This window comes from Berghia stephanieae, chromosome 12 (assembly GCF_034508935.2).
Source record: "Berghia stephanieae isolate SIO BIC M18660-M18661 chromosome 12, UCSD_Bste_1.3, whole genome shotgun sequence".
Classification (NCBI taxonomy): domain Eukaryota; kingdom Metazoa; phylum Mollusca; class Gastropoda; order Nudibranchia; family Aeolidiidae; genus Berghia; species Berghia stephanieae.
The window spans coordinates 14,288,831-14,303,387 of NC_088371.1; the positions used below are offsets into that span (position 1 = coordinate 14,288,831).

A 14,557-nucleotide genomic window follows, 5' to 3' on the forward strand; every position below is an offset into this window, starting at 1 on the left:
CTATCTATCTATCTATCTATCTATCTATCTATCTATCTATCTATCTATCTATCTATCCTTCTATCTATCCATCCATCTATCTATCTATCTATCTATCTATCTATCTATCTATCTATCTATCTATCTATCTATCTATCTATCTATCTATCTATCTATCTATCTATCTATCTACTTCTATCTATCTATCTATCTATCTATCTATCTATCTATCTATCTATCTATCTATCTATCTATCTATCTATCTATCTGTCTATCTATCTATCTATCTATCTATCTATCTATCTATCTATCTATCTATCTATCTATCTATCTATCTATCTATCTATCTATCTATCTATCTATCTATCTATCTATCTATCCATATATCCATCCATCTATATATCCATTTATCTATATATCCATTTATCTATCTATCTATCAATCAATCTATCTATCTATCTATATATATATATATATATATATATATATATATATATATATATATATATATATATAACTATTACTAACATTTCATCCACCAATCTCCAAATCAACCACAGACACACATATTTTTGAGATCTATTCAACTTCCCATCTATTTATCATATATTTATACAATCCATTCCATTGCAGACTTCCACCACCACCACCACCACCACCACCACCTTCTACCCCCGCCCCTCCCTTAAACATCTATTCATCTTTCTATCTAATACGCTTCAACAGTCGTAACGCCACTTCCCTCGTAATGACGCATGGTAACTTAGTAACTGGGTCTAAACTATCGGAACAATGGCGGATGCCCTCGTGAAATATTTCTCTGACGAGCATAAAAGCGTATCCAGAGGAAAAAAACCCCATTATAAATCTGATCACGTTTTGACTTTTACACATTCTGATCACAAGACATATGAAAAGTTCTAGCCAGCATGAAGAATAAAAAATACAGATTTTCTTTGTTTAGAACCATGATGGCCGCCATTCCATTACATACCTCAACCACCACCTTCTTCCCCCAACCCCCTCCTCCTCCCCTAAATCTTCATCCCTCCATCTCCACGACACCTATATATAAAACGAAGTTGACGTCACTCAGGTATTTATTATTGTTTTTATTGCCATCCACTTATATTAGTAATTCTCACTAAACTGTATTAACCAGACAATAAAAGTTCATGGTTACACATAGTTTTGTGTGTTGGTCCGTTATACTTCCGGATGGCAATGTTGTGAGATTCTTAGCCAAGCGCATACTATCTATTTTTACCTCAATTCTTCTTTCCATCTAACTATCTATTTATCTTATACATATATAATTTCCATGACATACCTCAACAACCACCTCCTCCCCCCCCCCCCTTCTCCTCTCTCCCTCCCTCCTCCCTCCATCTCCAAAATCAACCATAGACACACCTATATTTGATAATATCTACATATCCATCTTTCACATCTATCTGTCTATTTATCTTATATATAGATACATCAATTCCATTACTACATACCTCAACCACCACCACCTCTCTCTCCCCCCCCCCCCCCCCAGCCCCCCCCCCCCTCCCCCAACTCTTTATCCCTCCATCTCCAAAACCAACCATAAACACACATATTTTAATATCTACATATCCATCTTTCTCATCCATCTATCTATTTATCTTATATAAAGATACATCAATTCCATTACATACCTCAACCACCACCTTTCTCTCCCCCCCCCCCTTCCCCCCGTCCCCCCAACTCTTTATCCCTCCATCTCCACATCAGACCACGACAACTATCGGTTGTCCAATCAAGCAGATAATCCCCAAATCCTCCTTCTGCCTGGAATTACTTCCAAAGCCTACCCTTCGATTCCTTACCACACTCAATGGGGACAACTAGAACGCCGTTCCCTCTTATCACAACCAAATTGCCATTCTCTCTATTATCCCGTGGTGTGTCGAAATTTGATAGAAATTGAGCTTTTATATAGCGCAATATCCACTAAATGTGCTCAAAGCGCTTTACAAGGGGTCCCTGGTAAACAGCAACATTTAATATGTAGGACGGGACATGACGCCTGTTAGGCGATATTACAATTTTTCGGACAAAGACAATGCTGTTAACGGCCAGGTACTCATTTTACACCTGAGTACGGTGAGAGAATGTGAGTAAAGAGCCTTTTCCAAGGACTCGACTATGCGCTGAGCGAGGCTCGAACCCAGGACCTTCAGATCCGAAAGCGAGGGTCATACCACTAGACCACATAGCCGCACAGTGGTGTGTACTACTACTGAGTAGAGTGCGGCTATGAGGTCTTGCGTATGACACTCTCTTTCGGATCGTCGGAAGGTCCTTGGAAAAGGTTCATTACTCGCATTCTCTCACCGTACTCAGATGTAAAATGAGTACATAGCCGTTAACAGCGTTGTCTCTATCCGAAAAAAAATATATCGCCTAAGAGACGACATGTTTCGTCCTACATATTAAGTGTTGCTGTTGGCAAGGGATCCCTTGTAAAGCGCTTTGAGCACGTTTTGTGGATATTGCGCTCTTTAAAAGATCAATGTTTTACGAGTAGGATATATGTATCTCATGGCACAAAAAGTGAATCTTAAAATATTACAAAAACTATCGAGTTTAGGACCATATACCTTAAATCTAACAATAAAAAATCTGATATATATTTATAAGAAAAAAACAAAACTTGAGTATTTACATATCGAAATATCTACTCAACGTGCTCAAATCCATTTACAAGGGGTCCCCAAGCCAACAGAAACACTTAACATATAGGGCTAGACATGACGCCTGTTAGACGGAATTACAATTTTCCAATAGAGAAAAAGCTGTTAACGGCCAGGTACTCATTTTACACCTGAGTACGGTGAGAGAATGTGAGTAAAGAGTTTTTTCCAAGGACTCAATTATGCGCCAAGCGAGGTTCGAACCCAGGATCTTCCGATTCGAAGGCGAATGTCATACCATAATACCACATAGCTAAAGGTGCAATGCAAGTTCCATATTTGTATCTTTTTGTAAAAAACCCACATGGTGCGCAATAGCATAAACCTACCATTTAACTCTTTTCTTACCGGCCATTTTCCGGATTTTCCCCAAAACTTCACGCCCAACCAATACAAAAATAGATTTATTTCGTTCAAAAGACAAAATCTATTAGTTCTAGATGTACACATTTTTTTTGTTGCTAAACGAGCTCTTCAACAAAGTTTTAATATACGAGTACTTTAACTATAGAGCAGTATAATTAGGTGCCCATAACGTAAACAAAGGTCTAGAAGCACATGGCAAACCACATGTTCCTGTCTTGACAGCTCAAGTTCCAATGTAAATTATAGAAAAAAAATAACCTTTAAAATTTGGCTGTAAGGTGGCAAAAGAAACACATATTCATAAATACTCGATCATGCATCAAATAATGTCTAGATATGGATATTTTATGGAACAAAAGGTAAAATTTATCAAAATTTACAGTCTATCTATTTTTAGACCAGAGCAAATTATTGCGCTGGTGTGAACAAAACGAGAATTATTCGGAGCCTGATTTTCAGAATAATTTAGTCTTATAGTATTATTTCTGCAACTGTTAGATTTTATGTAAACATATTTTCAATACTGAAAGTGTATTGCCTACAACTCAAACTAAAAAATTGGGAGACCTATATTGTGCGTAAATTTTTCCGGCCCCTAACGGAAATCACTAGCAACTTGTTATTGTTTACGTTTGGGGCACCTAATTATACTGCACTAGCAAACATTTTTGTTCAAATATTTTGATGTACAAAATATATCGGAATGACAAAAATGTTGGCTGCATCGCAACGAATGTTACTCTTTTCCTATGGGTGGTAAGGAAGGGGTTAAAAAACATTTTGCTTGTAATTTGTAGATATACATTCACGTTACCAATTCCAATTTAAACGAATATTTAGGAATTTTATTGAAATGCGGCTTCAGTATTTTTATACTATCGATTATGTTTTTGAATTGGCATGACGTGTTGACCAGTTAATTTTTATTTTGTTTCAATTTAATTGATTTAGCTTTTAAAATGATTGAGTTACATGCCTTCTTTTTTTTTTTACAAGATGTGCTTACTTTGTGCCATGGTGTATTTGCGACTTTGTGCCATTATGGTAGACGTCTATGTCCGGTTGCTCTTCAAGTCGAATTCCGATATGAGCTGCGCAAACCTGAAACCTTGAAACGGCTTTTTATTAAGATACTAAAGGATAAAGAGAAGCAGAATCTATTGATAGTAATAAATCATTGTCAAAGCACTACCTTTTTATTGTTACATCTTCATTATATTGATACGATATTATAATACATCACTGATTGGTGAAGGCATCACATGAGATGGTGCTCTGAGCATGCGCACAAGTCAGTTCTGAACATCGGATCGTTTTCAAGTAAATCAACTGGCCGTTGTTTATTTCTATTCGAAAGTTTCTATTCTGTTGATTACATACACTGCTGCTATTGATATCATTGTGGTACAGGGAATGAGATTAGCGGGGAAAACAAGAGTAGCTCCTCGTTTCAATAGCATTAATTTTGCTGACAGATAGCTTATCGCTAACCTCTGCAAAGGATGCTGGTCTATCGCAGGTTACTTTTCTCGCAATAAAAATAAAGCTAAGTAATGAAATTTAAGCTTAAAAATTTATTGGACGAAGACGGATGATGTTTCGAAAAGTCCATATTATTTGTCTTCATTCAATGAATTGAAGAAAAGTACATTTCATTACTTATCGTTAATCTTTTCAACCAGCAATATTTTCATTTTCTAGCATTAGCATTGCTGGCACCCATTTCCACCCGAGTCGAGTTACAGGAAGTAAAACATAGAAACTGTTTTATTTCCAACCAGAGACCTTTCGCCTGGAGTCCAATATTCTGACAAATAAAACATGTATTTTTTTAAAGCTTACCAGGAATCATCCAGTATGCTGGTTCCCCATTCATTGCTCTTCTTTCTCTTCCTCTGTAATGTAAAGTTTGCTGCTCGAAGCTCGAAGAAATTAATAACAATGTGAAATTGAATGTAAGCTTCAATTTAATATACCCAAACAGATAAAATGGACCAACCGGGTTTCCCCTTTATCAACAAAACAGGATAAATGAAACACTACAGACGAATAAGATAATGTGGTTGTGGCGTTGTTAACAACAGACAGACTTACAGACTTTTGAGATGTTTGAGTACCTCAAATTATATCCATCGAATAAAATGACCGATTCTGTCTAAATGCCTAAAACTTGAGCGACTTTTTGAAAATCAGCTTCCAGACTTTTTGAGAGACTCGAGTACCTCAGATGTCTATCTATGACCCATTCAGCTGTTCCTGTGTCTAATATAAAATCGCCTTTGAGGGATAATGTTTTGTCCTTACATATCAAATATTGCTGTTGGGCCCCTTTGTAGAGAGCTTTGAAGATACCAAGTTGATATTGTGCTATATAAAAGTTCAAGTTTTTTAGAAAATTGAAATCAGAGGGGTTTGTTTTGTTGGTCAGGCTAGGCTGTATGTATTAGTATTCACCTCTATTTACTACTATTCAAATCGAAGGAGAGACAATCAAAGGAAAGCGACCTTAGTTCTTTGGGACCAGGCCCCGAATAGAAAGTGGGCCGAATTGATATTAGTGGAAAGATGCCTTGTTGCCAGGGAGATAGCCTCGGGCACACATTGCAATTGCTACTAGGTACTATGTAAATCTTTAGTAATATTTCTGGAATTAACTATGTTTTGGTGGTTTTTTGATAACTTATGAAATACTTCTCCGAAGAGCATAAAAGTGTATCCAGAGGAGAAAAACATTATAAATCTGATCCATGTTTTAAATTTTATACATTCTGATCACATGACAGGTGAAAAAGTTCTAGCCAGCATGAAGAATAAAAAAGTAACGATTTTCTTTGTTTAGAATCAAGCTGCTAATTGCTGGGCGGACGTCACATCAGACTATTGAATCCTATTGTACATATATTCATTCTCCCTTTCTTCAAGAGAACACACGTCCTTTTTCATTTTGCCCCCCCCCCCCAAAAAAAAAAAACCCAAAACAAAAACAAAACACACAAAAGAAATCCCCAAAACCCCTAAATTTTTATGATCACTGTCACCATTTGGCTATCAAACTACGTCTGTTGCCCTCAACCAAAATCCAAACCTTACCACATTATTTATTCACTATTATTAGCTAGAGACAATTAGGGATCATGCACTGGTGTAAGATACAGATCTGAAAAAGTGTGTATGAAACAGTGCCAGACAAAGCAGTAAGATTTTTTAAAGGAACATCCCTAAAATTCAACGTGCCTTGACTGGGGATCGAACCTCAGGCCTCCTGATTACCGGTGGGACGTGCTGCTACAAATACACCCTATTATCTGGTGACATTCTTGGTGTAATGGTATCACATCTGATTTTTCGTGATGGTGATTTTCTTGCATTTTTCTCTTTGCTTTGTCTTACACTGTTTCATACAAACCTTTTCATATCTTTACTTTTCACTATGGATTCGACTTTGAGCAATTAAGTCACCCTCGCATAATATATATATATATATATATATATATATATATATATATATATATATATTATAAATGGATTCCCTCACTTATATCGCCGAAACACATGTTTCTGTGACTGAAGACTTGGGTGGAAGCCACAGAAACATGTGTTTCGGCCACATAAGTGAGTGAATCCATTTATATTTTATATTAGCTCTCACCAACGTTATCGAGCACTCTGGTACCACCAAGTACCCACCAACACTCATATATATATATATATATATATATATATATATATATATATATATATATATATATATACCGTTCTGAGTCAAAAGGTCATATAATTGTTAATTTCTACGGTGGCATCCAATTGGCTACTCATTCTCAATCAAATTCCAGTGAATTCGGCTCAGTAAACATGCTTTCTGCTATCACGATGATGATGATAATGATGATGATGATGGTGATGATGATGAAGATGGTGATTATGATGATTGTGATAATGATAATGATAGTATTCTTCTTTATGAGAAAGGAAATGAGCGTGAATATCAGAATATCATTGTAATTTACTGACCAAGCCAAGCAATAATAATAATCCATTGGATTTGGAAATGGCTGGTTATTGGGTTCTATCATCAGGAGGTGACTTGATTTCAAAACTAAGTTGCATCTAGAAAGAAAATAATTTACCTATCGCAATGCTCTCTCTCTCTCTCTCTCTCTCTCTCTCTCTCTCTCTCTATATATATATATATATATATATATATCTCTCTCTCTTTCTCTTTCCCTCTTCTCTCTATCTTACACACACACATCCACCCATCCACTCTCTCTTCTTTCTCTTTTCTCTCTCTCTCTCTCTCCTCTCTCTCTCTATCTTCTTTCTCTCTCTGCAGTATTGACACACAAACACATTGATAGCACACGTATCTTTAAAAAAGTGTGTATGAATTAGTGTCAAACAATGCAGAAAGAAACACACACACATACACACACACTCACACACACACATACACACCTCCAAAAAATCAGCCTGTCTCACCTGGAGATCGAACTCAGACCTCTCGATTATCGATCAAACGCGCTCCCATTTCGCCACAAAGGTTACGGTACCTACCACCCGATCGGTGGGACGATTTTTTATGCTTTTATTCTTCACCAGGGTACGAGTTTCCGTCAGCCCTCGCCTCCATTATAATGAACAAACATCGAACGCGGGTGTAATGGACGGGACCGAAGACCTTGTACTTAGTACATTCCATTTTTTATTTTTAAAATGTGTCACTTTGATTGCTTACAAGTATGAGATCGGACAAGTAAATAGCAATCGGACTTATTGTTTAGTTTATAATACTAAATAGGGCTGAGAAGTCGTGACGTCACATCCTCTCTTCTTCCGGTTCCGGAAACTTCTGGGAGCGTGTAAACAGTCATCTTGACAGTGTATAAACATTTAATAGGTTACATATTGAATCATAAAATGGCACAACTATAATTTAAGTAATAGTAGTAGTAGTAGTAGTAGTAGTAGTAGTAGTAGTAGTAGTAGTAGTAGTAGTAGTAGTAGTGGTGTTAGTAGTAGTAGTAGTAGTAGTAGTAGTAGCAGCAGTAGTAGTAGGTAGTAGTGGTAGTAGTAGTAGTAGTAGTAGTAGTAGTAGTAGTAGTAGTAGTAGTAGTAGTAGTGGTAGTGGTAGTGGTAGTGGTGGTAGTAGTAGTAGTAGTAGTAGTAGTAGTAGTAGTAGTAGTAGTAGTAGTAGTAGTAGTAGTAGTAGTAATAGTAGTAGTAGTAGCAGTAGTAGTAGCAGTAGTGGTAGTGGTGATAGTAGTAGTAGTAGTAGTAGTAGTAGTAGCAGCAGCAGCAGCAGTAGTAGTAGTAGTAGTAGTAGTAGTAGTAGTAGTAGTAGTAGTAGTAAGCCTCGCAGTCTGATTGGCGCTTAATGAGAATTATGTGATTCAGTCACAAAGTTTTTAAAACTTCGATGAGTATAGCTGCTTTCTCCATCCATGTTGTTAATTGTTTCCATTGGTCACGGTCCTGGGCCAGAGTTTTGAGGCTGTCAAGATCTTGTTGTGACTTTAGTACAGAGGGCACTGCAGTTTTTCTAAGTTCTTCATGGATTAATTCGGTTTCATCTGAATCCAGAAATTTCTGATATGTAGAGAGATCCTGTTTCAGGGCAGTTACTATTGATATTGGTGGATTCCTACATATTTCTTGCCATGTAGGAAATATTCTGTCATTGCAGTTTGGGAAGTTTTTAGTAGCAGGATGAAAAGGCAGATTGTTATGATGTAGTAGTAGTAGTATCGTTCGGCTACAATTCTATGTTCAAGGTATCAATCCAGGTTATGAAGTCATCATCACATTTGTTGATGGTTTCAAATCCCCCTTCAAGTTTTGTCTCTGGGCAATCTAGTACGAGGTGGTTTGCATCTTGTGGTGCTTGGTTGCACTTTGGGCATGTTGGTGATTCTTGGAGCCCCCATTTGTGCATGTTGGCAGCTGTTCTTGTATGTTTTGACCGTAGTCTATTTGCAGCTACCCAGTATTTTCTTGGTTGATCCTGTAGACCTGGGAGACTTTTACAGGGATCTTCAATTCTTCAATTGTTATGATTACGGAGCATTGTTGGTCTTTCGAATGCGGAGGTTTGACTCTGCTACACCTCTCCTTCGAAGATGATACTGGCTGCTTATTAAGAAAAGGGTCAAATTCAAAGTACGTGTCCTATTGCCCCTCCCTACCTCACAGAACTCCTAAAGACTGGGTGGGGTTCCTGACCTCCCATAGTGGGCAGGGAAGTACTTGCTGTGTCTTTTACCCCCCTATATCTGTTTTCCAACTTGCTTTCTGTCTTTGTCTTGGAATGAGATTACTTGGTTTTGTCCTGGTCCTGGCCAGATGCCCTGGCTGAGAGGGAAGCAGTCAAATGTATAGTTAGTTTTGGGAGACGATATTTTTTTTCTTGTGAATTATTTCTCTGTTATGCACTGTATTATGTTTTCTTTATATTTTATATGATTTGTAAAACATTTGAGTGTATTCCTCTTAGTGGGGACTTGTGCTTGTGTCTGGATGAGACTTTTAGTGATCTCAAACGAAGTAACTTGATAGTTTGCTCTTGGAATCTATACTTGTATCTTATTTGAACCAATTCCCCTTTGTCTTACCTTTTCTTGAGTGCTTTAATTGTAATTCTAGAACTTTTTACTATCCCATTTTCTTCCTTTTTACTGGCGCTGATATGACCTTAATGTTTTGCAAGTGCCGTAAAACACTTAAAAACAAACAAAACAACTCCTAAAGAAATATTCGACAACGAGATCTTTGCGTTCCTACAATGACACCACCCGTTTGGCTATCCCACGCATTCGTACAAAAGCGGAAACAAGGTCCTTTCCTCATTTTGGTCCGTCTGTATGGAACATCATTCCACAGAGCATCCGAGAGTCCAAATCATTGTATGTTTTCGAGAAATATTATTATTATTATTATTATTATTATTATTATTATTATTATTATTATTATTATTATTATTATTATTATTATTATTATTATTATTAATTAAGTGAGGATGGATCAGCTTTATTGACGACCAGCATAATATGTAGACTAAAATTAGATAAAAGATGCCATAACTCTGAAACCAGAAGATCAGTTGCACAATGTCCCCCCGAAAGATTGGCTCTACTCGTCCAGTCAGATTGGAACCAGTATTTTGACATCACACTTTTACTCCCGATATAAAGTTCAAGTAAGGGGGGATACTGTTATGCCAAAACCAGTGTCATTCTTATGTATTATAAATGATTATGGTCCATCCAATGAATGCATGATAAGTTGAGTTAATCTTTATTCAGTCAATCAAATGCACAGGCACAGATGAACATAAACACACATGCGTACACACTCATAAACACACAGTAAACGCGCATACACACAACTACACTCTCACACACACATACACATACATAAATATGCAAGCCTATTTGGCTCACAAATAGAATGAGATTGAGATAAAAAATGGGACACACAACCATCGACACACCCACACACATACATACATACACCCCCCACCCCCAGAAAGAGAGAGAGAGAGAGAGAGAGAGAGAGAGAGAGAGAGAAGGAGAGAGAGAGAGACACACACACATTGTGTGAAATAAATACACACAAAAGATAGATTGAGCGATAGAAAGCAAGAAAGAAAAAAATAGATAGATAGATAGAGAGAGAGAGAGAGAGAGAGGGAGAGAGAGAGAGAGAGAGAGAGAGAGAGAGAGAGAGATGTGGCTATAGGACAACGTCAATCTCCCCTCGAGACCAAATAGTGAGTCCCAATCACCAGGACCCCAATCAAGGCTGTGATTATGGGTTTGATTGGTACAATGCATACACCGATTTGATCTTGAAGATAATGGGAGGAATATTGAGAGAGAGAGAGAGAGAGAGAGAGAGAGAGACAGAGAGAGATAGAGAGAGACCCGTTTGAAAGAAACAAACACACACAGACACACACACACACACACAAACACATACAGAGAGAGAAAGAGACTCGTATGAAGGATGAGAGACACGCTGTGTGAAACACACACAGACACGGAGAGAAAAAAAAGAGAGAGAGAGACAGAGAGAGAGAGAGAGAGAGAGAGAGAGAGAGAAAGGAGAGAGAGAGACTCGCACGAAGAAAGAGACACGCGCACTATGTGAAAGAAACACTTACACTCACACACACACGCACACACACACACGCACACACACACACACGCACACACACACACACACACACAACACAGAGGAAGAGAGGGAGTGTGTGTTTGTGTGTATGTATTTGTGTGTGTGTGAGAGAGAGAGAGAAACAAAAACTGGCATAAACTCACACACCAGAAGAGATAGAGTGAGTGAGAGAAAGAGAGAGTGACTGTGTGTGTGTGAGAGAGGGAGAGGGAGAGAGAGGAGAGGAGAGAGAGAGAGAGAGGAGAGAGAGAGAGGTGTCACCAAAGGTTAACGTGAATTCAACCTTGAGACCAATAAATAGTGAGTCCTAATCACCAGGACCCAATCAAGGCTGTGATTATGGGTTTGATTCGTTCAATGCATACACCGATCTTGAATTTAATGAAAGGGATATTCAGAGAGAATGAGAGAGAATGAGAGAGAGAGAGAGAAGAGGGACTGTGTGAAAGAAACTTAACACATACACACACACACACACACACACGCACAAACAGAGAGAGAGAGAGAGAGAGTAACACAAACACGCACACACAAAAAGGGGGAGAGTGAGAGAAAGAGAGAGAGAGAAAGATGAGAAGATATATAAATAAGGTGAAAGAAAGAGTTACATCAGAGAAAAAAGAGCAAGAAGATAACGAGACCTAGGAGAGAGAGAGAGGAGTGGAGATGGAGGTAGAGGTGAGCGAGCGGAAGAGAGAGAAGAGAGGAAAAGAGAAAGATGATATGAATATAAAGATAGAAGAAGAGTTACATAGAGATAGATGATAGATAGATAATCGAGGACCTAGGGAGAGAGAGAGAGAGAGAGAGAGGAGAAGAGGAGAGAGAGAAAAGAGAAAGGATAGAAAATAAAGTGAAAAACTGAGTACAAGATAAAGATAGTCTAATCAAGATAATCGTGGATTAGGGTGATGTAATGAGAGAGAGAGTATGAAGGGATTAGAGAGAAGAGAGAGAATGAGAGAGAGAGAGAAAGAGAGGAAAGAAATTAAAAAGTAGAACGAAAGAGTACATAGAGAAAAGAGAGAAGAAAAACGAGATTGGGGAGAGAGAGAGAGAGAGAAGAGAGAAGAAGGAGAGTGAGAGAAGAGAGAGAGAGAGAGAAAGAGAAAGATATATAAATAAAGAGTAGAAAGAAAGAGTTACATAGAGATAAAAGAGAGATAGATAGATATATCGAGACCTAGGGAGAGAGAGAGAGAGAGAGAGAGAGAGAGAGAGAGAGAGAGAGAGAGAGAGAAAGAGAAAGATAGATAAATAAAGAGTAGAAAGAAAGAGTTACATAGAGATAAAAGAGAGATAGATAGATATATCGAGACTTAGGGAGAGAGAGAGAGAGAGAGAGAGAGAGAGAGAGAGAGAGAGAGAGAGAAGAGAGAGAGAAGAGACGGGGAAAAGAAGAAGAAGAGAAGAGACTAGGAGAGAGAGAGAGAGAGAGAGAGAGAGAGAGAGAGAAAGGGAAGTCGAAAAGTGACCAGACAAAGAGGTAGGTATGAATAAATAATAGTTGCACGGAAAATGAAGTGAGAAAGGCTCAGAAAGACATATCGAGCTAGAGAGGATGAATGAGAGAGATGATGAGAGTGATGATGATGAGACGAGATGATATATAATAAGATGATGAGATGCAGATTCTGATGATGAAGAGAGATGATGATGTGATATGATTATGAGGACTAGGAGATGATGTGAGAGAGAGAGATGATGATGATGATGATGAAAGAGATGGGATGAGAGAGGATAGATAGATATAAGGTGAAGAGAAAGAGATTAATCAAGATGTATGTGATGAGAAGACGAGAGAGAAGCAGTATAAGAGGAGAGAGAAGAGAAGAGAAGAAGAGAAGAAGAGAGAGAGAAGAGAGGAGAAGGAAGAAAGAAGAGAGAAGAGAGAAGAAGAGGAAGAAAAGAAGAAGAAGAGTAAGAATAAGAAGAAAAAGTAAGAAGGGATGGAAGAAGAAGAGCAAAGAAGAAGAAGAAGAAAGAAGAAGAAGAAGAAGATGAAGAAGAAGAAGAGAAGAAGATGAAGAGAAGAAGAAGAAGGAGAGAAGAGATGAGAGAAGAAGAAGAAGAAGAAGAAGAAGAAGAGAGAAGAGAAGTGAAGATGAGAGATGAGAAGAAGAAGAAGATGAAGAAAAGAAGAAGAATGAGAAAAAGAAGAGAAGAGAGAAGAAGAAAGAAGAAGAGAAGAAGAGAATAGAGAAGAAGTAGAAGTGAGAAGAAGAAGAGAGAGAAGAAGAAGAAAGAAGAAGAAGAGAAGAAGAAGAAGAAGAAGAAGAAGAAGAAGAAGAAAAGAAGAAGAAGAAGAAGAAGAAGAAGAAGAAGAAGAAGAAGAAGAAGAAGAAGAAGAAGAAGAGAAGAAGAAGAAGAAGAAAGAAGAGAAGAAGAAAAGAAGAAGAAGAAGAAGAAGAAGAAGAAGAAGAAGAAGAAGAAGAAGAAGAAGAAGAAGAAGAAGAAGAAGAGAAGAAGAAGAAGAAGAAGAAGAAGAAGAAGAAGAAGAAGAAGAAGAAGAAAAGAAGAAGAAGAAGAAGAAGAAGAGAAGAAGAAGAAGAAGAAGAAGAAGAAGAAAGAAGAAGAAGAAGAAGAAGAAGAAGAAGAAGAAGAAGAAGAAGAAAGAAGAAGAAGAAGAAGAAGAAGAAGAAGAGAAGAAGAAGAAGAAGAAGAAGAAGAAGAAGAAGAAGAAGAAGAAGAAGAAGAAGAAGAAGAAGAAGAAGAAGAAGAAGAAGAGAAGAGAAGAAGAGAAGAAGAAGAAGAAGAAAGAAAGAAAAGAAGAGCTAGAGGCTGAGACAAACACACACACGCAGAAAGAAAGAAAGAAAGAGAGAGAGAGAGAGAGAGAGAGAGAGAGAGAGAGAGAGAAGGAGATTTTGAATGAATGAGTGAGAGCGATATAAAAATATATAATAGATAGATAGATAATAGATAGATAGACAGACAGACTGATAGATAAATAGGTGTATAGATGGATGGATAGATAGATTGATTGATAGAGAGAGAGAGAGAGAGAGAGAGAGAGAGAGAGAGAGAGAGAGAGAGAGAGAGAGTCAGTTAATTAGACACTAATCATAACCAAATCCAAAAAAAAATAAAACAGGAAATACAAATATCCCAGGACACCAAAGACAAACACACACACACACACACACACGCACACACACACGCACGCACGCACACACAGGAGAAGAAGACAGGACGAAGACAATGGCTGTCAGACCATTCATCCTTTTGGACTAAAGTTCTCCCCCCCCCCCTAGTTCTCTTCCCCCTCCCCCCCCCCCCCCCCCCCCCCCCCCCCCCCCCCCCCCCCCCTCCTTGTC

The 14,557-nt window shown here is 38.0% G+C and overlaps 2 protein-coding genes across 2 annotated transcripts in view; both read left to right on the top strand.

Annotated features, from left to right (window-relative positions):
* The window catches only part of LOC144957559 (uncharacterized), a 158,552-nt gene extending 156,695 nt beyond the window's left edge, over positions 1–1,857 (top strand). Inside the window, exon 4 of the mRNA XM_078888905.1 lies at positions 1,741–1,857. Within this exon, the coding sequence (XP_078745031.1) occupies positions 1,741–1,857 (117 nt within the window). The remainder of the gene's footprint in view (positions 1–1,740) is intronic.
* The window catches only part of LOC144958170 (uncharacterized), a 396,336-nt gene that overhangs the window by 155,136 nt on the left and 226,643 nt on the right, over positions 1–14,557 (top strand). The gene's annotated exons all lie outside the window — the stretch shown is intronic.